Source organism: Schistocerca gregaria, chromosome 1 (genome assembly GCF_023897955.1).
Source record: "Schistocerca gregaria isolate iqSchGreg1 chromosome 1, iqSchGreg1.2, whole genome shotgun sequence".
NCBI lineage: Eukaryota > Metazoa > Arthropoda > Insecta > Orthoptera > Acrididae > Schistocerca > Schistocerca gregaria.
In genome coordinates, this window is record NC_064920.1 from 645,454,389 (window position 1) to 645,479,547 (window position 25,159).

The window sequence follows — 25,159 nt, forward strand, 5'->3', positions numbered from 1 at the left end:
GGGTTGAGGACTGCTTTTGCAGATTTTGATTCTTTGAATTATTTGTCAGGAGGAAAAGGGTAGTACTAATAATAAGTTGAAGGAAAGTTAAAGATGAGAGCAAATGATTAAATATCATTAGAGAATTTTTCTGTTCCTCAACATATGCAAAAGTCACAAGTCATAAATAAAGTTTTATCATCACATAAACCTCATGAAATCTGACATCATTCACTAAAGCTTGCAGATCTTCTATCTTGTATAAATTCAACTATTTAACATTCAATATATTTCCTTTCCCTGGTTTGATTACTTTATAAATTCAACCATTTAACATTCAACATATTTCCTTTCCCTGGTTTGATTACTTTAACAGCTGTTAGCAACAATGACCTTTACAATAAAACCAATGAAAACCAGCATTACATGGGTGTGTTCAGATGAACTAAGCTGTAACAATTGTCTTTTTTTCTTTAATAGTTCATAGTACAGTTCATCTAAAGTATAACATACGTATGTGTCTGCATGTTCAGCTGATTGCTAAATTACATCCTTTTTGTTATAGAAATCAATGTCATCAAATCTAAAAACAGAACCTGTGTGATAATTGTCTGATCTAAATACACAACCTGGTCACTAATCTTGTATATTAAAAAGGTTTTAGAAGTAACACATGCTGTTCTAGAAATTGTGCAACAATTACAATTTGTAGGAAGAAACCATTTGAGTAACTGAAATAGTGAGGTGCATACAAACATTCAGCCCAAAGTCTAAAAAATGATGTTGTTGCAAGTTACATTACAAATATAAAACGGTGTAAAATATAGTCAAATAAAGTGTCAGCCTATGAACAGATATCTACTACTAAAACTACAAAACTAAGCTGCCACTTAAATACATAGTACTTTATTGAGATTCTCTCTATTCATGGCAGTAAGCCATCAAATCACAGACTCATAAAACTAATAACAAATTGTAATACTTTTAATAATATCAGGTTCTACTTACAACATATGGCAAAACACACACACACACACACACACACACACACACACACACACACACACACCCTATATTGAAAGCGAAGTTATCTTTTTCACCCATTTTTATTTATATAAAGTACATTGTGCCAGAGCCGAGAATAGTTGCTGGCATTGACTCTTGTCATTGAGAGTAGGTGTGACATTAAGTATTACTGCTCATGATTGTGGGAAGACATATTAGATTTCATTATAAAAATATACTTTTGACATAAGTTGAGTGCCATTATAAAGCTTAAGGAAGAAAAGTGTAGTGAGGAACATTATGAAACTGATGGGGAAACTTTTAATGGAGGAAAACTCTGCCCTCTAATAGGTAGTGATGCCTACTAGAACGAAGTCTTATAAAAGCATCTCCGTGGAAGACTTGTAATTTTTTTTAATGTTAAGTCTTACTCTCTCAACAACGTATGGTTTTCTTTACTTTTCTGAATTTAATTGTCGTGTAGGTATCACAGTTGGATGCCTTCATCTAATTTCTTTGTTAGATTTTGATTCCTTAACGAAGGTAGCAGATACTTATTTTTATGAACATAACAAAGAAAAATTCCTTTCACAGTGATCTGAAAGTGACATCAATTAGGCTTAAAACAATTTTACCCTTGTATAATGGTTGTATCTCGTAGCAGCTATCTGTTTTGGTTCGGATTACAATAAACATTTATGGAATGTTACGTTAGCAAAACAGTCGCTACTAAAGAAACTTCTGTAAGGTGTACATATCAATAACATGCGAGTCTTTCTGAATGGTAGGAAAATAATTTCATTCAATTTCAGATAATTATAATAAGGAAAAAAAAGTGAAGGTGTAGTAAATATAAAATTAGTTCTTAATTACAAATGACTAGATTACATTCGAGTTACATTTCTGCAACTTAGTACTGTGTACATTATTGGTCCCAATAAGAGCATTTTCAGGAGAAGGAAAGAAAAAAAAAAGAACTTAGAGTTAGGAAGTGTCAGCACTGGGTTACAGTCATGCCACCTACTCCTGTCATACGGGTAAGTTCTTCACCCCATTCAGGAGAGTCATCCACTTCACTTGCTTTACAACAAGGACAGCAACATAAAGCTCTTAACTGAGATGTTACCCTGTGTTGGTTGCAAATCACAACATAAACAACAAGTGGTCCTAGGAGTGCATTGACCACAACATAACAATAGAATAGAGCATCATATGGCAAGCGTGATAGGCCCTTGAAGAGCCAGCTGATGCAGAGAACCAGAAATAGCTGGACGAACATCTCAAAGCTGAAAGAGATCAGAAAGACATAGGTGCAGGTACTAAATGTATGTTCTCTATGAACTATTATATACATCTGCACTAAAAATGCAGAGTTTTGCATTATAATCAAATTGTAAACTGGTTTCAAAAATGAAACACAGAGAGCTAACTTTACTTAATTTGCTGCATAACATTTTTTCTACTGCCATTCAAAAGAGTTTGATTTTATGTTAAAAATAACAGTACTACTTTGGACTGAAATTAATGTGCCCACTACTAGAAGTGTGTTTCGTATATCAATAGTTATCTGTTTACAATGGTTATCCAACTTTTTGTCATATTGCTGAGATTACTTATATCTTCCTAACAAATAATATGTGTGACTCACTATTTCCATTGTTATGTTTTCTTTCATTTCTATTTTTCATCCCCCATTTTAATTTTAAATGTGTAGAATTTTTGATTTAGCATTACAGCTGTAAACATGCTCGGCTGGAACTAAATGCTACAGTTCTTTTGCATGCAGTGAACTTTCATCTAAGCAGAAAAAGAATTGGCCAGCTTAAACAGGTGTGAACTCACACATGTGAATATGAGATGCAGGCTCATTTTCAGGCAGAAATGAATGGAAAAATGCTGAACATGTATATTGGATAAAGTTCAGTTCAACCCCATCTTGTAACTACAGCTATCTTTTTACTAATCTATCAGAATGCAATCCATGCCCCAGCATTGCTGTTCTATAGTTCCTTTTCTCTCCTAGGGGTCCATAGAGGCACCTCCCGGAGGAAGGTAGATCATTTAATCACAGTGCATGGGTTATTATTTAAGTTGAATCTCTTACACTTGGATCGAGTGAGATTATACAGTAGTTAAGATCCTGGACTCATATTCAGGAGATTGCATTTCAGATTCCTACCTAGCCGTCCTGATATGTGATTCCTATTGTTTCTGTAAGCACATGTGCTGAATATTAGGATGTTTCTTCCAAAAACGGTAGTCATCTTCAGTGACCTAAATGTTTATTTGCAAGGCACTGAATTCTAAACTATGCTTCATCTTTTACTTTTTGCAAGTACTCTTCCAAGAACTTTCATTGAATTTTTTACTCCAAGTTAATACTCCAGTGGCAGTAAAACATTTTCTCAAATAAGAAACCTGAATATGTGGTTAAATAATTCAGTCTTCTACATCAGCACAATTTCAGGGGATGCTACGTGGAATGTGGAAGAGGAGCAGGTGTAAGGTGTAGGTAGTGTCTTGAAAGTGTCAGTTTGTGAGATAGTATCTCCTTGATGATTGAGTTGAAAACGAATTGCCCGTGAAACGTGGATATTTGGATTAGATTCCACAGTTTTTGGTCCACCATGAGTGTTCAGCTTACAAAATAAGGGACAGATTTCATTGTTAAACCTAGAAACCTCGAAAGGGAACATTTTATTGGAATTTTTGATCTAAGAAGGCATGTCTTCCTGACATAAATCTGGACACAGAGCATAAAAAAAGTAAACCTACCCTATTAGGCCTTATACTGATACTGTTGGAGGTGTATGCCATGGCCTTCCACCGACTTGTAAACTGACTTATCCAGTAAATTTTTTGGGGAGGTGTGTGGGGATGTGATGGGAATGACCTACTGTTTAACATGGTATTTGTACTCTTGTCACCCACTTGGGGAATGAGAAAATTTGTCCTTAACAATTGTTTACTATTTCCATTCTCTGCAGATCTGAGCAAGAAATGTAAGAAGAAACCTCTGGTGTGTGGACAGTTTGCGTACTAGATTTGACAGTATAAATTTTATAGATGTTTGCATTAATAAATGCACTTGGTCATTAAAAAACTGGTAAACTTTTAACTAATTTTTGTAGGACAGTCAAAAATAAGAACAATTCCCATTTTTCAAGATACAAGGCGACTTAATATAAGTTCACCATTATTGTGGCAGAGCAAGTAACTTTTATTGAATGCTGCACTACACTTCAAAGTGACACAGATTCCATTATTTTTAAACAGTTTCAATAAACAACAGTTGGAACATTTCACCAATTGTTCAATTCCTCAATGATAGAAATCTGGCCTTGGTGATGGAGCCATTCAAGAACAGGTGGGTGAACATCCTCATAGTTGGGAAATCTCTTTTGCTGGATGTGACGCTGCATTTGGTCCATGTACCATCAGAATTTCACAGTGAATCTGTGTGCAAACTAGATGTTTTGCCCCTAAGAATTGTACTTTCTCACGTATTTCAACTGTGTAGCATGCCATTTCACTCGCACACAGTGGTGCACCTCTGGTCTGTACTACAGTGGAATTGTCTCTGCATGAAACCTGGAACATCTTACATGTTCTGACAGTGTACCACTTTTCCTGCATGATGGTCTTAGAATGTGACGACATGTTTAACATATTTTCTGAAGTGCCTGTATATGTGTGAATATGTGTACACAGTCATATCATAAACGATGTAACTACATTTGATGTTGGACTTATGATCACTGATGTTAAAGACCTGTAATGAATGTCAAATAGGTTAAAGAAGTGTAATCTTTTTATGAAGGCTGTGCCACTTTGAAACAATAGTCTGGATGCTGGTTACAACTACCATATTCTTTCTTCCTCATGAGCAGTTTAAGGACAGGTTATATTTTCCAAACCACCAATATTTATCACTAATAAGTGGCACATCCGCCAGTCATATTAATAGGGCTTTCACACATTCTATTATTGTGAAGAGTGATGCAGGTTTAGTTTACAGAATGTATCTGGGAAAGAGGTAGAGATAGCAAGAAAATTTTCAAGGTTGTTAGAGATCAGTATATTAGGAATACATTGCAAGAATTTATGTAGTCTGCTGTGAGAGCCATCTTGGAATCCTCAGCTGGGTTTTGGTCTGCCGATGACAGCAAAATAATACTAAAGAAACCTTTTTTTTTGGGGGGGGGGGGGGGCGAGGAATGCCATCGAACTAATGGTGCCTCCGTAAGTCCCATCAAGCACACTGTAGACCAAATCAAATGCAAAAAGAATCATCTGGTTTGCTCCAATGGCCTAAGCAGGAGGAAATGTGTAATATTCATACTTTGACTGAGTACGGTAGGGTAGTGACACTAACACAAATCCTTCTGTTGGTTATACAAATGTTTCCTAGCCCAAGGGTTATCCAAAACAGTTTTTTATCACCAATAGAACCTTAGGTATGAGCACTGATAAATCTCAATTCTTTGCACAGCATTTTGGAACATGCTGGTAAGCATGCTGTCACATTTTATCATATTCTGTCTGTTTACTGGAAATTTAGCAACAGTATTTAAAGAAACAGAAAACAGTTAAGTGTGATATGTGAAAATAGTTCATTACCTATATTTCATTTTATGATGTATTCTTCCATATGTTGACATCCTGCTAATTGCATGACCTGTTGTTACATAGAAGTAAATGTTCACTAGGATGGTGAATCCAACTGCTGTGAAAATTACAGACACACCGAGCCATCCTGTAAAAATAAAGCAAGCATGAGTGATGTACAATAAAATCTGGATAACAATTTGAGTATAATGGTATGCATTTGCAGCAGATGGGCCGAGTGATATCACCTACTTAAAGCTATGTGCATAGTATGAAATAACTGATAGTTACTGGTAACTGTCACTTATCCATTTGAATTGGGTGTTTATTTTTAAAGCATTCCATCTCACTGTGTCATGAAATACTAACGGAATGGCAATAAAAATTGCTTGAAAGTCACTGTACTCACCTATAGAACTGTCAGTCGGTTTTCTTTGTCCAGATTCCAGAATGTAATGTGCAAATACTGCTACTGCAGTCATTACAGCTGTGCAACACCAAGAATAAGTGGAATAGTAGCAGTATTTTCTCCCATCTGTCACACGCAAGAACACATTCCGTGACCTACGGAGTAGAATAGAAACAGATATGTTGACCAGATGTCTCATATGGGCTAGTTTAAATTTATAGAAAATAAATAACTTGATTTGATCTGTTGAGAAAATTCATGTTTTACGTCCACACTGTTTATGGAGTTAAGTCAATATTTGATTATTGACATATTACAATTGAGCATTGAGGAGAAGTTTCAGTATATAATCTTGGAAGCCAAAGCAATACGATAACACTTACAAGTACAGGACAATTAAAATAACATAGTGCTGAGTTGTGGAAATTGAAACATGCAGCCCTGAACATACATTGCTTATGCTAGTGTTATGGACTGTTAGCATAAAGTGAGGAGGTTGCAGGATATGTTTGACTGCAGAATTTGTATAAAATTTGAAATGGAGGGTAGCAGACCTGATATAAGGAGGCAGTTCCAGTTTAGTGGAAACTGGGTGAAGAGAGATAGATGCAGGTAAAGCAGTAGACAGATAGGTAGCAAAATGAGGATATGGTATTCATAACAGAAGAAAGCTTTGTAAGAAAAAGTAAAACATAAAGAAATTCTGAACAGTTGGGGCAAAAACAACACATAAGGTCTAACACTGAATGCTACTACTGTTGTGGGGAAGAGGACAGGAGGAAAGGAGGACTAGGAGTCCAAACATGACATCCACTGCAAGGTATTGTAAAAGATGCCGGAATCTAGCAGTGACACCATGCATTTTATGAAGTAAGTTCATTGTATCTTATTTGTTGTCATTGTTCAAAATTGCATGGGAAAAATTTGGCAGGTCTGAGGGCAATTAGATAGGAAATGAGAAAAGAAGGAAGTGGGAAAAAGCTCGAGATGCAGGGACAGAGGATTGGGAAGTGCAAAGAGACTGTAGAATAGGAACAAATGGAGATCCAGTTTCAGGGAAGTGAAGCTGTTAAGACAGGGTAATAATCGTGGTAGGTAGGTGTGACGTGGACAGAGGATCTTTTACTCATCACAGATGTGAGTGACATTCAGCATAGAGAATGTGAGTTAAAGAACATAAGGTGACAGAGAAAACTGGATTAACGTGTTGTTGTGGTCCTGTCTGAAGACTGATTTGATTCAGCTCTCCATGCAGGTTTACCCAGTGCAAGCCTCTTCATCTGCAAAACTATTGCAACCTACATCCTTTTGAACCTATTTTTGGCATTGAAACCTTTGCCTCCTCCTAACCCCCCCCCCCCCCCCCTTCTCTTTCACTTCCCTCCAGTACTGCACTGATTCCTTGTGGCACAGGATATTGTCCTATCAACCAGTCTCTTCTTTTAAGCCAAGTTGTGAGATAAATTTTCTTTTTTTCCCTAAATTCGATTCAGTACCTCCATGTCAGTTTATTTGGTCTACCCAGCTAATCTTCCATTCTCATCTCATGTAGATTCTCAGTAAATAGGTGTCTTGGCATAGGGATGCCGAGGCAAGGGAATGTTTGTTTTTATAGAGGTGTTGATAGTGTCAAAAATAAAACCAGCTGCAAGAGGCATAAGTATAGAAGAGAGATGCTGGAAGGAATGACTCGTGTCTTTCAGTGTGAAAAATTTGGCAGTGGGTAATTGGCTGACTGACCCACCAAACCAAACATAATGCAGCAGGGAACATAGTTGCTATGGTGGGGTGACATATGAGGTGCAACAATAAAGTAATGAGACTGATTTTCTTTGCAAGATGTGGCAACCGTTCAGGCCTGCGTAGGCACAATATCTTTGACCTTGGTCTATAAGCTGCTTCTAGTCCAGGCGGCACATCGATGCAACTGCTTAGTTGTGAGTTATGCTGTAATAAGTTAAAGCATGTTTGTGTTTCTCGTCACAGAAATAGAATCACATAATATTGAGCAACGGTATGCCATTTCTTTTTGCATTACATTGGGTGAAAACGTAACGACAACTTACAGTAAGCTTCAGAAGGCTTTTGGAGAGGAGGTTATGCCAAGAGCTCAAGTTTCTCGTTGGCATAAAATGTTTAGTGAAGGAGAACGTGTGTTTAAGATGAAGACTGCAGTGGACGACCATAAACTTCACAGACGGATGTCAACTTGGCCAGAGTGTGTGAACTTGTACCATCTGATTGAAGATTATTCATGAAAATGATTGCAGAAGAACTGAACATCAATCGAGAAACGGTTCGTCTAATAATAACTGAAGATCTTGGTACGAGAAATATTTGTGCAAAAATGGCCTCCAAAAATCTTACACCACAACAGGAAGAAACAGGAAAAATGTGGCAGCCGATCTGTTACAGCAAATGGAAATCAATCCAGAATTGTTGAGCCGTGTTATCACTGGTGATGATTTTTTTTCCCAGTACAATCCAGAGACAAATTACCAGAGTTTGCAATGGTGCTCAAAGGGATCACCCAGACCAAAAAAAGCTCGCTTGTCAAAGTCAAAAGTGAAATGCATGCTTGTGTGCTTCTTTGATTCATAAAGAGCGGGTGTCTCCTGGACAAACAGTTAAACAATATTACTACAAAGAAATTTTAGAAAGACTTTGTAAAAGAGTTCTTTGTGTCCATGCCAACATTGCTGACAATTGGATTCTGCATCACGATAATGCACCATCCCCTACTGCTCTGTCAGTACAGCAATTTTTTACCTCAAAACAAATTTCAGTACTACCATAGCCACTTTATTCACCAGATATCGCCCCGTGCGACTTTTTTTTTCTATTTCCAAGAGTCAAAACGGTGGTTAAGGGACACCATTTTCAAATAACACAAGATGTCGAAAAAGCTGTGACGAGGGTCTTGGATGATATTACAGAAGATGAGTTCCAGAAATGTTACCATCAATGGCAGAAGTGCTGGAAAAAGTGTGTGCAATCAGAAGGGAACTACTTTTAAGGAGACAACACTAAACTTGACTAAAACGGTAAGCAGCATTTTTTTCACATCAGTCTCATTACTTTATTGTTGCACCTCGTATATTAATAGATCATGGGAATGAGGTGGATGATGGAGTCAGATGATAGCTTTTAGGATGGACTTAAGATTTTGGATTTTTCAGATCATTGGAAATGTATGTTCCAGGGATTACTCTAACATGTATGTTATATGTGGAAGTGTCCGATGAAGTGGGAACTCAGTAAGGTGAGGTACAGTGTTAGTTTTAGTTGTGGGCAAATGAATTTGTTAACAAAATGATATTGCACGAGAGTACATGCAGTTTAGAAGCACGTGCTAAGAGGAGAAAGGATATTTTAGTGGGACAGTAGTGTAGTGCAGCAGTTACTGCGGAGTAGGGATAGTTTGAAGTGCTTGTGGAGGAAGAGTTTGAGCCAACAGTAAGAATTTTTATGGTAAGTGGACTGGAGAACTAGAGGCAAAGATATCCACCATGCAAGGAGAAGGACTGTATGAATGAGGTGGTGGGGAAACATGTTTGAGAGCTATTTTATCCCTTTGCCTCTCCTCATCCTAGGCCATGTTCAATTCTTTTGTTTTCCTTCGTTGATAAAGACATGAAGACTACAGAAAGGTGAAGTAACAGAAAAATCAGAAATGTTTTAGAAGAGTTTTAACTAATCAGTTCCTTAATATAATTTAAACATCTCCCTTATACCCACTACCTGAACCTGGGCTCATATTTCTTTATTGATGTATGGGGGTAGGGGGTATGCAGTGATAACATTAAAGAGTATATTTGTACTAGAATATTGTCTTGGTCTCTTTCAACCCCAATGTACTACCTCCCTTCTCTAGTTGGCAGGGATGTCACTTTGTATCTCACTCTTAGACCAGCATTAATTACCACAAAACAGAACAGTGTTGACAACTCCAGACTTTATATCCTCATTTTTGTGACATTAGTCTTATATATATCATGTAGTTTATGGGAAGAAATAATTGAACACAGGTACAAGTAAAAGTTTTCTGTTGTGGTCTCACCTGAAAGTTCTCCAGATGTAATACCCCATTGTATTGAGCCAAAAGGCAGCAGCCATGAGAGCAGCATATGCCACAATATCTGCTGCAACTAATGAAACATGTGCTGAAAATCGGGTTACTGATGCCACAAGCTCTGCAGCCTGTGAGGCTAACATGCACATTGCCATTGTTGTCAATATATTTCCTACAAGATCACGCAGTGCAGGAATCACAAAGTAGATGACAGCAACACTTAAGAGACAAGCAATATTAAGGGCATGACCGGCAGGGTCCAAAATGTGTCTCCACAGATGAGTTGTTCCATTTATTTGAGACCCTTTCACATCGGGTGCACATATTACAGCATAATTTACTTGTAGACGTTTTTCCTCATTTATCACCTGTAAAGTAGGAATGAAATTTTTATATTAAATAGTTGTCTACCTTATGGTAATAGGTCACCACATAAACATGTTTACAAAAAGTGCTAAATAAAGTCAAAGTAAATTAATATGGAGTATTTTATAGTAGTAAAACCTTTTTAGAGAAATTCTTAAAGATCGCAAATAATGCACTACGTTAGGAACACGCATTTAAACTGCAGTGAACTGTTTACTCTATGAGAGCACTCAACAAATTGACCTGAGGAGTACTTCAGCATCTGCCCTTTAGCATGTATCTTTTGTTAAGTGAGTCATCACTTTTCTGGCTATCTGAAGAAAGACATTCATAAGCATTGTTTCACTATTCTTGATGGCGTGTATTTTACCATACATGAAGTGTTGTTCTGACAATTTGTTTTACAAGAAGAAAACTGATTGTATTGTTTTTGCAGTGTGTAAATGTCTTAGGAGGAATGGATATACTTTCGATACATAATACATCTGCAATGCCTTTGAGGGGCTTGTTCTCCTTAAAAGTCATTGTCACATGGGCTGTGACATTCAATGTGCAATGCACTGACTTGATCTCAATGCAATGACTTGATCTGAATGCTCAGAATGATGTGGCTTGTGCATAGGGTATGTGTGCCTCAAAATTGTACATGTGACCACAGCATGCTTCAGTGGCAGTTCACAGCTATTGGTGACGCTACCTTTAAGCCGTCCTTAACGGGACATACTTAAACATACTTAAACCAACTGCTGTATGAGAAAGCACCTGTGCTGCATTGGATGTGGTGGTTAAATTGATTTGCCTATGTACCTTGGTGATTTACGACTGCGTGGTCTCCAATGGCAGTCGTCGGCTGTATCAGGCTTACATATGACATAGTTTGTTTACAGAATGGACGGGTGTAAAATTCGTAAGTTAGCTCTATTAAAATGCGTATTTCCACTTCTGTACATATACTAGTCATATTGTTCTGTCCATAGTATACATAAAAACTTACTTGACTGATGGGAAATACGTAAGTGAGGCTCCATGCTGGCTTTCTGTCACTTCTACATACAGCATCTGCCGCCTGTGATACAAACTGACCTGTGATACAAACTGACCTAAAGCCCTTCCTTGAAACCTCAAGTCCTTTGCAGTGACTAACAACTCAATCCACAGAACTTCTTATCCCACCAAAACCACAAACCTCCACCTTTTACCTTCTTCCTAAGATCCAAAAATCTAATCACCTTGAGCACCCCATAGCTGATGACTTCAAAGCACTTCAATCTGTAGTACAAAAACACCCCTCTTACATGAAAGACACCATCCATTTCCCAGAAATCTGTGCTCGTCCCACTCCAACCACACACCGTGCTTGACACCATTCACTCCTCCTCCCTCTATATCAGGACCTCAGCAGTTTGGTCCCATAGGAACTTGCCACAAATCTCGCAAATTTTTCCATCGATATCAGTATTGCCCATATATGTGGTCGGTCTGCTGGTGAATATTGCCTCAACCAGTGCCCACCTGATTCCAAATCTCTGATGTCCTCTTCCTGCTTACCTTAATCAACGTTGTACTTAAGAACAACTACTTTAACTGTGAGGTGTAAACATATGGACAGATCAGGGGCAAGGCCATGGGAACTACTGTGTCTCCTCCTATATATCAACCTTTTCATGGGTCGCTTTAGAAGGGGGCTTTCCTGGGATCCAGTAACCTTCAGCCTCTGATTTGGTTTAGATACATTGATGACATATTTGCCATATGGACTTAGGGGGAGGCTGACATTTTAAAAATTTTGGGATATCTAAACTTATTTTCCCAAGTGAACTTCACATGGTTGTGTTTCAAACCCCATGCCACTTTCCTTGATGTTGACCTCATCATCACTAAGGGTCAACTACACACTCCTGTCCATATCAAACCTACTAACAAGCAACAGTACTTACAATATCATGGTTGCCATCCTTTCTATGTCAAATGTTCCCTCCCATAGATGCATGGCATTTGAGAAAAGTGTATTTGTTCAGATGCAGAGTCTTTAGAGCAGTACACCACCCCCATTCTCACCTCAGCCATCTCTGGTCATAATTGCACACCAGCCTAGTACAAAAGCAGATTTCCTGGCCCTGCATACCCAATCGTGGTACTGCTGTTCCGTGCTAAAAACGACTCAGGAGTGTACCTCTTGTCGCTCAGTACTATCAGTTGTACATCTTTATTGTTACCCCTATTGTTGTGCCTACTTATCAGCAGTGGTCATTAAAATACATTGTGCCTAAGTAACAGTATAGTACACATTTTACAACATTGACTGTCGATTGTTGTTTGTGCATGTACACTGTAGTGAGCCCACCTTTCATGTTAATTTTAAAAGTGTCGTATGTACACACAGTATACTGTACATATATAACTGTGTTTCTTATTGTTTAAATTCATACATTACAATGAGTGGTAGTAGTAAGCGAAAATATCTGCTGTTGAATGTGAAACTGGATGCTTTTAAAAGGCTAGACAAAGGAGAAACATTTAAAAAAAACTTGCTTTTGAGTATGGAGTCAGTGAAGTGGCAGTTGGAGGTTGGCATAGAAACAGACAAAATTGAGAAGTTTTCATCAAACAAGTATTCCATTTCACCACTTGAAAGGAAGTCAATGAAGAAATCTGAGTATGAAAAAACAAGTGAAAGAAATCTGAATATTAAAAAAAAAAACAAGTGAAGCATTACTCATCTGGTTTACTCAAAAAAGGCAAAGAGGAATTCCAATTTCAAGGCATATTCTGCTATAAAAAGCTGTATCTTTCTAGAAATGATTTAAGAGGAGATGAGGAGGATTTTATTCAAGTTAAGAATGGTTGGATAGATGGAAGAAGAGATACGGTATAAGACAGCTTGAAATTTGTTCAGAGAAACTTTCTGCAGGTTTTCTTAAACTGTCACACAATGTTGTGAGAAGTTAAGAAGAATTATACAAGAGGAAAACCTTGCTCCTGATCAATTGTATAACTGTGATAAAACAGGGCTAAATTATAAAATGCTTCCATCTAAAACTCTAACCTCAAAAGAAGAAAAGGCTGCCTCAGGCTACAAAAAATGTGAAGAGAGGTTATCAGTTCTTGCTGCATTTAATGTAAATGGAGGTCATAGGTAATAGGTCTTCTAAACCTAGAACTACAAAAAATATCACTGCCTCTGCACTGCCTGTTACATATTTCTACCAAAAACTCTGCTTGGATGGACAAAAATATTTCTGAAAAGTGCTTTACCGACGATTTTGTTCCAGGTACCAAAAGATACCTAAAGAAAACGGCTTGCCTTTCAAAGCAATCTTAACGTCTGACAATGCTAATACACACCCTGATGAGGAAGAAAAGCCCTATGGCAATGGATGTAGTTTACTGGATAATCGGTTCATGATCTGAACTAAGGTGGAGACACTAAAAGTCTTGGGACCAGATTTTACAGTGATCTGGAATGAAATGGATGCCTATAGTATACACAGACACAAAGATGACCTGCCATTGGCAAAACTGATGAAACAGCTTGCTGTAGGAGCAATTGTGTATGAAAGTGATGTTTCAGAACTTGAAGTGATCGATCTTGCAAATGTTGAAATTATTAGTGAACCCACTGAGGTCAGTGATGAGAGGAACTGCCTGAAGAAACTGTGCCCTGTGATCACTCACACTGAGGGTTGGGCAGTGCTAGATGTCACATTGCATTATATTGAGAAGCATGCAGCATCTACTCCAACTGACACCATGCTTCTTAGAAGATGGTGTGGCATTGCTCCAAAAAATTTAGATTCTATTTTAAAACAAAGGACTACTGACAATTTCTTCAAAATGTAACTTATGTTTTTGCAACTTGGAAATATGTGTCGATATATGTACTTGTAACACATTATGTACCGTCAAACAATGGAAAAGCCAGGATGGAATGTAATAATACCAGTGAAGGAAAGTTGCTACTCACCATATAGCGGAGATGCTGAGTCGCGATATGCACAATAAAAAGATTCACACAATTAAAGCTTTCGGCCGTTAAGGCCTCTGTCAGCAGTACACACACACACACACACACACACACACACACACACACACACACACACACACACAAACGCAACTTGCACACACATCTGTAGTCTCAGAGAGCTTGGCAGTGTGGTCTCAGCCCATTTATTCACGAGGATGGGCTCTCGTCCATGTCTGTTCCACTTAGCCTACATACTTTTGTTACACCGCCACCAGAGCATCTAACATTGCTGTGGGCAGAGGTCACAATGTTTTGTCTCAACAGTTTAATTTTTCATGGATTTATTCATCAAAAACACGAAAAATAATTCTTTAAACATTGTGAGAAAATTCGGTGTGGAAGGTCCTGGGTGGAATAAATTGTGTGTGTGCGCGTGAGAGAGAGACAGAGAGAGAGAGAGAGAGAGAGAGAGAGAGAGAGAGAGAGAGAGAGAGTACCTGGAGAAAGAACATTGTCTGAATGCTTAAGGACCATTTCAGTTCTTGGAAATTCATTACAGAGGGATTCAAACAGGGAACCAATGCTCTGACTGTCCAATTCAGGCCAGACTCACGACAAGCCCTCACTTCACAGCTTTACCCTGTCATTAACTCTTCTATTTTCCAAACTATGGCTAAGCCACTTCTGTGCAATATCCTTTCTTCCAGGAGTGCTAATTCGGTAAGGTATCCAGGAGAACTTTGTGAAGTTTGGAAAAAAGGAAATAGGTACTGGAGGAAGTAAAGCTGCAAGGGTGGGTTGTGATTTATGTCAGATAAAACAGTTGGTGATCAGTGAGGGCTCCAGAATTGAATCCCAGTCTGGAACACAGTGTTAATCTGTTCCAAAATGGTGCACACTACACTGCAGTGTGAAAATTCATTTTGGAAACAATCCAGCCTCATCTATGTTCTCATCAGTTACTCAACTTCTCGATTACACTATGTGATCAAAAGTATCTGGACACATGGCTGAAAATAACATAAAAGTTTGTGAAACCCTCCATCAGTAATGCTGGAATTCAGTATAGTGTTGGCTCACCCTTAGCCTTGACAACAGCTTCCACTATCGCAGGTGAAATGATTTGGGTGAAGGTCACGGTTAAAGCAGGCTCAGACATGGTAATTGGATGTCTCTATAGGCCCCCGGGTTCAGCAGCTGTTGTGGCTCAGCACCTGAAGAATAATTTGGAAAATATTTCGAGTAGATTTCCCCACCATGTTATAGTTCTGGGTGGAGATTTTAATTTGCCGGATATAGACTGGGAGACTCAAACGTTCATAACGGGTGGCAGGGACAAAGAATCCAGTGAAATATTTTTAAGTGCTTTATCTGAAAACTACCTTGAGCAGTTAAACAGAAAACCGACTCGTGGCGATAACATATTAGACCTTCTGGTGACAAACAGACCCGAACTATTTGAATCAGTTAATGCAGAACAGGGAATCAGCGATCATAAAGCGGTTACTGCATCGATGATTTCAGCCGTAAATAGAAATATTAAAAAAGGTAGGAAGATTTTTCTGTTTAGCAAAAGTGACAAAAATCAGATTACAGAGTACATGACGGCTCAACACAAAAGTTTTGTCTTAAGTGCAGATAGTGTTGAGGATCAGTGGACAAAGTTCAAAACCATGGTACAATATGCGTTAGATGAGTATGTGCCAAGCAAGATCGTAAGAGATGGGAAAGAGCCACCGTGGTACAACAACCGAGTTAGAAAACTGCTGCGGAAGCAAAGGGAACTTCACAGCAAACATAAACATAGCCAAAGCCTTGCAGACAAACAAAAATTACGAGAAGCGAAATGTAGTGTGAGGAGGGCTATGCGAGAGGCTTTCAATGAATTAGAAAGTAAAGTTCTATGTACTGACTTGGCAGAAAATCCTAAGAAATTTTGGTCCTATGTCAAAGCGGTAGGTGGATCAAAACAAAATGTCCAGACACACTGTGACCAAAATTGTACTGAAACAGAGGACGACAGACTAAAGGCCGAAATACTAAATGTCTTCTTCCAAAGCTGTTTCACAGAGGAATACTGCACTGTGCTTCCTTCTCTAGATTGTCGCACAGTTGACAAAATGGTAGATATCGAAGTAGACGACAGAGGGATAGAGAAACAATTAAAATCGCTCAAAAGAGGAAAGGCCGCTGATCCTGATGGGATACCAGTTCGATTTTACACAGAGTACGCGAAGTAACTTGCCCCCCCCCTTCTTGCAGCGGTGTACTGTAGGTCTCTAGAAGAGCGAAGCGTTCCAAAGGATTGGAAAAGGCCTCAGGTCATCCCCGTTTTCAAGAAGGGACGTCGAACAGATGTGCAGAACTATAGACCTATATCTCTAACGTCGATCAGTTGTAGAATTTTGGAACACATTTTATGTTCGAGTATAATGTCTTTTCTGGAGACTAGAAATCTACTCTGTAGGAATCAGCATGGGTTTCGAAAAAGACGGTCGTGTGAAACCCAGCTCGCGCTATTCGTCCACGAGACTCAGAGGGCCTTAGACACGGGTTCACAGGTAGATGCTGTGTTTCTTGACTTCCGCAAGGCGTTTGACACAGTTCCCCACAGTCGTTTAATGAACAAAGTAAGAGCATACGGACTATCAGATCAATTGTGTGATTGGATTGAGGAGTTCCTAGATAACAGAACGCAGCATGTCATTCTCAATGGAGAGAAGTCTTCCGAAGTAAGAGTGATTTCAGGTGTGCCGCAGGGGAGTGTCATAGGACCGTTGCTATTCACAATATACGTAAATGACCTGGTGGATGACATCAGAAGTTCACTGAGGCTTTTTGCAGATGATGCTGTGGTGTATCGAGAGGTTGCAACAATGGAAAATTGTACTGAAATGCAGGAGGATCTGCAGCGAATTGACGCATGGTGCATGGAATGGCAATTGAATCTCAATGTAGAGAAGTGTAATGTGATGCGAATACATGGAAAGATAGGTCCCTTATCATTTAGCTACAAAATAGCAGGTCAGCAACTGAAAGCAGTTAATTCCATAAATTATCTGGGAGTACGCATTAGGAGTGATTTAAAATGGAATGATCATATAAAGTTGTTCGTCGGTAAAGCAGATGCCAGACAGATTCATTGGAAGAATCCTAAGGAAATGCAACCCGATAACAAAGGAAGTAGGTTACAGTACGCTTGTTCGCCCAATGCTTGAATACTGCTCAGCAGTGTGGGATCCGCACCAGGTAGGTTTGATAGAAGAGATAGAGAAGATCCTACGGAGAGCAGCGCGCTTCGTTACAGGATCATTTAGTAATTGCGAAAGCGTTACGGAGATGATAGATAAACTCCAGTGGAAGACTCTGCAGGAGAGACGCTCAGTAGCTCGGTACGGGCTTTTGTTAAAGTTTCGAGAACATACCTTCAACGAAGTGTCAAGCAGTATACTGCTCCCTCCTACGTATATCTCGCGAAGAGACCATGAGGATAAAATCAGAGAGATTAGAGCCCACACAGAAGCATACCGACAATCCTTCTTTCCACGTACAATACGAGACTGGAATAGAAGGGAGAACCGATAGAGGTACTCAGGGTACCCTCCGCCACACACCGTCAGGTGGCTTGCGGAGTATGGATGTAGATGTATACATTTAATCAGGCACTGGAAGGTTTCTTGCGGAATGGCAGCCCATTCTTCATGGAGTGCTGCACTGAGGAGAGGTATCGATGTCAGTCAGTGAGGCCTGGCATGAAATTGACGTTCTAAAACATCCCAAAGGTGTTCTGTAGGATTCAGGTCAGGACTCTGTGCAGGCCAGTCCATTACAGGGAATGTTATTGTTGTAACCACTCCTTCACAGGCCGTGCATTATGAACATGTGCTAGATCGTGTTTGAAAGGTGCAATCGCCATCCCCAAATTGCTCTTCAACAGTGGGAGGCAAGAAGGTGCTTAAAACATAAATGTAGGCCAGTGCTGTGATAGTGCCACCCAAAACAACAAGGGTGCAAGTTCTCCCTCCATGAAAAACACGACCAACCATAGCACCACGCCTCTGAATTTTACTGTTGGCACTAAACATGGTAGGTGACGTTCATCCGGCATTTGCCACACCCACACCCTGCCATTAGATCGCCACATTGTGTACCATGATTTGTCACTCCACACGTTTTTCCACTGTTCAATTGTCCAATGTTTGCGCTCCTTACACCAAGTGAGGTGTCATTTGGCATTTAGCTGCGTGATGTGTGGCATATGAGCAGCCGCTCGACCTTGAAATCCAAGTTTTCTCACCTCCCACCTGTCATAGTACTTACAGTGGATCCTGATGCAATTTGGAATTCCTATCTGATAGTCTGGATAGAGGTCTGCCTATTACACATTACAACCCTCTCCAACTGTCAGCGGTCTCCATCAGTCAACAGACGAGGTTGGCCTGTACGCTTTTGTGCTTTATGTGTCCCTTCAAGTTTCCACTTCACTATCACATCGGAAACAGTGGATCTAGGGATGTTTAGGAGAGCGGAAATCTCGTGTACAGACATATGACAAAGTGACATCCAATCACCTGACCATGTTCAAAGCCCGTGAGTTCTGCGGAGTGTCCCATTCTGCTCTCTCACAATGTTTAATGACTACTGAGGTAGCTGATACGGAGTGCCTTGCAGTAGGTGGCAGCACAGTGCACCTAATACGAGACACACATATTTTTGGGGGTGTCCAGACACTATAAGTAGAGGTACCTTTACTCCTTTCAATTTTTAGCATTGAAGAAAGTCTGTAGTAAGACTATATTTTCGAACTGGCAGTTTCTTCTTATTAATAGCTATAGTTTTGCACTTTTTGTTTTACGTTATGCTGGACATATTTTTACATTTTGATTCTGATTATCTTGTTTGGATTTGATATTTATTCTTCGTTATTCGTTTGGTGATAATATAATTAATAGATTTACGTGTGTGTGCGCTATGGTCTTTCTTCATAAATGCTCAGTTTTGTCTGTTACATTCCTCAGATGTAGTTAAGTTTTTCCATGCTCCATTTAGCTGTCATTTATTATTAGAGAGAGTATTTACATTGGCAACTGTATAGAAAGGGAAGTTATAGATGAACAGCTCTGTTATATGCATCTGGGTGACAGTTAAAACTGTGCACCAAATGAGTTACTTGAATACTTGCCCGTAGCAGGCAGCATATTTTCAGTTAAATTGTATGAAAATGCTTCAAAATTTAACTTTTTCACCTTACTATTGTTTCATTCCTAACCATTTGAACCCCATATAGGCTCCCTTCCTAAACCCGAGAAGTTGCTCCTTCATGATGAATGGTACAGCAGAGTGAATAACTTAACCTCAGTACAGAACTGTTATTAGGATTAACATAATTACTCTGCCTTTGCACCATTTGGCAAAGAAACACAAGAAGTAATGATGGGTTGTAGCTCTGAGATTGGCCCTGAAACTGCTGGGCGGTTGGGATGTTTCAACAAGAAAATTACTGTACTTGCAAATTATGTCTGGTATACAGTTTTAACCAGTCACATAATTAGTATGCATGTGATATTATAAAACAGTCTACTCTTCAGAACCAAGATGAAAGTGGTAGCTCACTTTGATAAAAATGTAACATGGTGAGTAATGAATTGCCACAGGTTCATTGATACTTTGATGTTGGAGAGCTGTTGAAATGTGTTATAGGCTGTTATATTGCAAGTAAAAAATTCAGACTTTGTAAAATGGACTTTAATTTTGTAATACAAAAGTGAACAGAAAAGTAAGACACAATATAGATGCAGATGTAGAATAAGGGTTTCTCTTCTAGTTGTCTCCATAATACACTATTCTGAATCACCTAAACTACTGTTATCCATGTTAAAGCATCGTTTAGATTGAGGTGCTTGTTTCCAGAAATGCTATTCCAAAAGTTTGACAATTTTGCACTTGTGTGCACCTCAGCCAGTGGGGGTGGGGGAGGGGGGGAAATAACCTCTGCAAAAAAAAAAGGGGGGGAATCCAGTGTGAAAAGGGCTCTTGTTTGGTTTGTTTTTTGATTTGGAGAGGATAATGCACCAGGAAATAGTTCCTCAAGGGGATGTCATTAACCACCTTAAAGTGAAAAAACAAGTGCATGAATCAGTATGGACAAACTAGCTGCATTGTGACAAAAGATGAACACATCCACCACAACACTCCTGGTCATGTAACATTTGAGTGTCAGGCGGTTTGTGACCAAAAACAGAATGGCAATGGCTTTGCACCCGACGTATCCTAGCTCCTATGTGACCTTTCTTGTTCCCTAGAACAAAAAGAGGCCTAAAAGAGAAGTACTTTTAAGACAAAGAGTAGTTGAAACAAAAACTGCTGAACATATGAAACACTGTTGACAAAAGCAAACACTCCTTCCTAACTGGCCCTTTGTCACAGATGACTATTGCTCAACTGGTGCTAAAGTTTTTGTAATAGAAGCCCATTAATAAGAGGAGCTGCCAGAAAGAACCTTCAGTAACTACTAGGTTATAAGAATCTAAAGCATGTGTTCTACAGAAAACTGAATCCCGAGAAACCTATGGTTATGATTTCTTCAGTCCTGAAAAATAAAGTAATCAAATGCTCTCACTGAAATTACAGCCATTTAAGAAAGTCACAAATGATGTGTCTGAAAAGAAAGAAAAAAGAGCAATAGGAAAATTCTAAGAAGCTAAATAAATTACAAACTCAAACTAACTTCTACATACTGCTACACTCATTTGAATATGAGACATAATGACTCATCAGTTGTCCTGTAAAGTTCTTGGTGATGTAATCCTATTTTGAAGTCTGATCCATAACTGTGGGCAGGCAAAGCAATCAGAATCAGCTGTGCCCTAAATGGCACAATTACAATATCACATTTCATTGTGAATGCAAGCATTGCAGTTATTTGCCAGAACTTATTTATTTCACTTGCAAAATTACTTGCAAACTTCCTCCCTCTCTTTAGAACATCATATTATGGTAATAATACTTTCTCAACTGACTTCTTCCCTTTTCCTTTTCCACATCATAATGAGGCACTTTTATGGTTCTTCTGAGATCAGTCACTTCATTCTATGTTAAATAACATGTTCATGCAAACACTGAGATAGTATGTAATAAGATATAAGGGATCAACAGCTCTTTAATGTGACTTGCACCTTTTTAACTGGATTTCCTACTAATGTTAGGTGTAGCTAGACTAAGCACAAATCTTTAATAATGATTCAGAAGAAGCTAATTATTAAAGCAACTTCTAATAACTTTCTTTTTGTTGATGCAAAACTTTTTAATATCCCTGAATATTGGTCTTCAAAACAAGATACATGAAAAACTTAAGAGGAATAAATAGTTCTAAGGCACATCAGTTCCTTATCGTTTGTCTTTATAGATTGGAAGTAAACATTTGTATTTTATGTGAGAAACTTATTGAATGATTTTTTTTTTCCTGGATGGGAAGAAATTTGGTAAGATACTCCATCACATTGATATTAAGGAACATAGAATAAAGATGCCAGAATTTGAGGGAAAATATCACTACGATTATTATTAAAAAGAACTTTCCGAATTACATGGTTGGATAGTGTTGTGCCTGAAAGTAGCATTTCCTGCCTAAAACAAATGCCCGTAATGCAGCACTTCTTTCACTGTGTAACTTCTACCGCATTTCAATCTTTCTTAGGCCCTGAATGCTATAGCAGTAAAGTTTAAAAGTGTTTCCATAAATTAAAGTATAAAATATTTTTGTTTGTTTGTAGATCAGGCATTCAACAGAAAAAAAATCACGAACGACACTGAAATAAATGTCTCATGGCGTGCTACAATTTAATGCATTCAACAGAAAAAAAATCACGAACGACACTGAAATAAATGTCTCATGGCGTGCTACAATTTAATGTTTGTTTTTTGATGTATTTCAAAGCTTCCTAGCTTTACCGATAAAAGCTGTTTGTAAACTGACATTAAAGATGGTATTATACAATTGCTTGCTACGTAAACAAAGCTACAGCTGTTCATTGTCGATATGCGTTTGATCGCATTTCATATTACGCTCAAAACAATAGACATATATGCATAAACAATGCAGAGTTTTAAATACGAAGTTGACTCGGTAGACATGCACTTCATTATGAACGCTAGATTTCTTACGCACTATAATCACGGGAGCAATAGGTGTACTTTTTCTGATTTGCCCGTAGCTAAAATAACCCCTAAAATTTCTACTGTTGTGCTACACGACGAGTTCACAGGAAATGTGTCCGCGCTTCGCGAACACAGCATTCGAGCATATTGGATTACATGCGGGCTGAAACTCCCGTAGCCCGGCTCCTCAAATTATCGTTGTCCTTAAATTACTTGTCAGTAAGCCTCGTTAATTTACCCTAGAATTAATTCGAATTGTTTTCAAGAAACGAATTTCCGCCAAAACTTATGTCTAGCGTAACCGTAGCTCAATCATTATACGTAACAATATTGCTTCGTAGTAACAATTGTGCCTTGCATTGCAAAACAATAACTGTTTTTTGTACTGCACTTTTTTGTTTATGTCGTCGCAACGCCAGATTTCTTACGCGTTATAATCACTGGAGTGAAAAGAAGCGTGACACCTCTTCCTTCCGAAGATAATTTTAGCGTTTTGTCCCGCATTTCGGAAGACTCCGGTCGTCATAGCAACGTCGGCTTGGCGTGCATATGATGTCACGGTGGGCTTTCCGAGTCAACTATGACACATTACTGCTGTACTCACCCTGTCTAGACAGAATTGTCCGGGCTTGTAATCCACATAGAGGGCGCCAGCATATTCATTTTCTTCTAGATCGACCTGTTGCTCGGCGTGATTTAGGGCTATATGTCGTAGGATGCCCTGCGGCAGAAGATACAACCTGTCCAGAGATTTCGGCTGGTGGAAGACTGGCCATAGGGAGCGTGGGCCACACTGTGGGACGCCGTCGATGAGCGAAAATCCCTGAGGTGGTGTCCAAGTAGCGTTGTCCTTGCAGCGATAAGATTCTGTATAGCAGCAGCGTAGCAGATTTTGCTTGTGGATATTGTCGGTAGCTGTTGCATTCCCATTTCCGGTTAGCGTCGCTAACGCTGTCAGGAGCAAAATTATTAAGAGTGGCATGGCGGTAACTAGCTTCTCCAACAACTGGCATTAAACGTTCTGCTGTCGCCAACTGCTGCTGCCATCTCTCGGACTACCCAGCAGACAATCCCCTATGTCGGCAACTGTGGGAACTAGAAAGAAATGTCACCTGCTCAGGTAAAAGGGCGCGTCGTGCAAAAAACAGAATCATCATAACGCAGTTTTCTCGCGAATATCGAAGAAACCTCATATTTTCTAAATTGTTTTCAATAAATTATTACCATAGTCACCAAGATTTCTATAGTTATAAATTGTTTTCATCATTCGCCAAACCGTAGAGTATCGTGAATGACTGAATAAGTTTCTCAGCACATGCATTGAATTTGCACGTGAAATGTTTTTTTTTTTAGGACGCCTAAAATGCCCCCTCACTTCTCTATAAAATGAAGTTGTTAGACGCGAAAATTTAACGAAAAGCAAAAACAAAAAGATACCAACATATATTCCATTCAATATATACTGATAAGTTTTCAATTTTAATCACAACGATTTTTTTTTTTTTTTTTCGGAATCGTTCATTAAAGTGCTGTGGATTCAATACCTTTTCTGTGTTAGTATTCACAGTTAATATGATTAATCAGTAGTCCTACAAATTATATGATTTACAAATAGTGTCCCATAATCCAAAAAAATCTTCCATCCTGGTCTCGTTCTCAAATAGGGAAATGCAGCTTTCCAGCCCCCATTCAGTTGCACTAGTGGCCCCCTAAACACTGCGAGACCTATGCACGTAATATTCTTTTAACTTTAAAATATGTTTTCGTATTCTTAGTGACATTTCGAACTTTTATTTCCTCCCCTCTCTGTATTCTTGCTTTTGGATGTTTAGAGTTGGAGTTTTACATATTAATCCTGCTGTGCATCCTTTATTAGCGTTGTTATTTTCTTTTTGATTATGTGTGTAGATTGATAGTACGTAATTTTTATGTTTTCTTTGCATGCTGGTAGTGAGTTTGTTTTACCAGGTTGAACTACATGGTTCTTTCCCTGTGACTTTCTATAAATGTAGTATCATACTGTCTTACTTCAGACATCCCTCTATTTGAAACTTCTCCTGGTTCGCAGGAGAGCTTCTGTAAAGTTTGGAAGGTAGAAGATGAGATACTGGCAGAAGTAAAGCTGTGAGGACGGGGCGTGAGCCGTGCTTCGGTAGCTCAGTTGGTAGAGCACTTGCCCGCGAAAGGCAAAGGTCCCGAGTTCGAGTCTCGGTCGGGCACACAGTTTTAATCTGCCAGGAAGTTTCATATCAGCGCACACTCTGCTGCAGAGTGAAAATCTCATTCTGGATCCCTCTATTTACTTATGACACATTTCAGATTAATGTGTATGAAAATATACTTTCTTGATTTTACTTCTGATGAAAGTTCTCAAGTTTTGAAACAAGTGACAGTGTTGGTAAACACTAAGCTCTCAGGTTTTGTGGCAGGTGGCTGTGTTGGTAAACACTGTGCCACTCTTCACTTATAAATAGGCGTGAGGTTAAGATAATAATTAATGTCAAAAGTTCAGTTTTTTGAGAGTGCTACCTAGCTCAAATTCTGAAAGCTTTTCAACATCAGTTTAATTGTCCTTGATCCCACTTGTATTATAAATCAT

General features: G+C 38.8%; 2 protein-coding genes across 4 annotated transcripts in view; one reads left to right on the top strand and one right to left on the bottom strand.

Moving 5' to 3' along the window:
- The window catches only part of LOC126360933 (RNA helicase aquarius), a 320,041-nt gene that overhangs the window by 100,060 nt on the left and 194,822 nt on the right, over positions 1–25,159 (top strand). The window contains exon 1 of one of the 3 annotated variants that reach the window (XM_050007753.1): positions 23,629–23,680. The exons of the other annotated variants lie outside the window; for them this stretch is intronic. Within the exon in view, the coding sequence (XP_049863710.1) occupies positions 23,666–23,680 (15 nt within the window). The 5' untranslated portion in view covers positions 23,629–23,665. Of the gene's footprint in view, positions 1–23,628; positions 23,681–25,159 lie in introns of those variants that run through there. 3 annotated transcript variants of the gene reach the window in all.
- On the bottom strand, positions 1,067–23,565 carry LOC126360969 (probable G-protein coupled receptor Mth-like 5). The gene is made up of 5 exons (XM_050007754.1): positions 23,165–23,565; positions 10,062–10,441; positions 6,002–6,156; positions 5,605–5,740; positions 1,067–2,270 (listed from the first exon to the last, which is right to left on the bottom strand). The coding sequence occupies exons 1-5, from the start codon at positions 23,540–23,542 to the stop codon at positions 1,979–1,981; spliced, it is 1,341 nt and encodes a 446-aa protein (XP_049863711.1). The 5' UTR covers positions 23,543–23,565; the 3' UTR covers positions 1,067–1,978.

Bases quoted from the DNA above. Each gene is read 5' to 3' on its own strand.
- LOC126360969 (XM_050007754.1), bottom strand. From the start codon at position 23,542: ATGCCACTCTTAATAATTTTGCTCCTGACAGCGTTAGCGACGCTAACC. The intron at 6,157-10,061 runs GTGAGACCACAA...TCTACTCCGTAG, and splicing joins TACATCTGGAGAACTTTCAG to GTCACGGAATGTGTTCTTGC. The intron at 5,741-6,001 runs GTGAGTACAGTG...TTATTTTTACAG, and splicing joins ACCGACTGACAGTTCTATAG to GATGGCTCGGTGTGTCTGTA.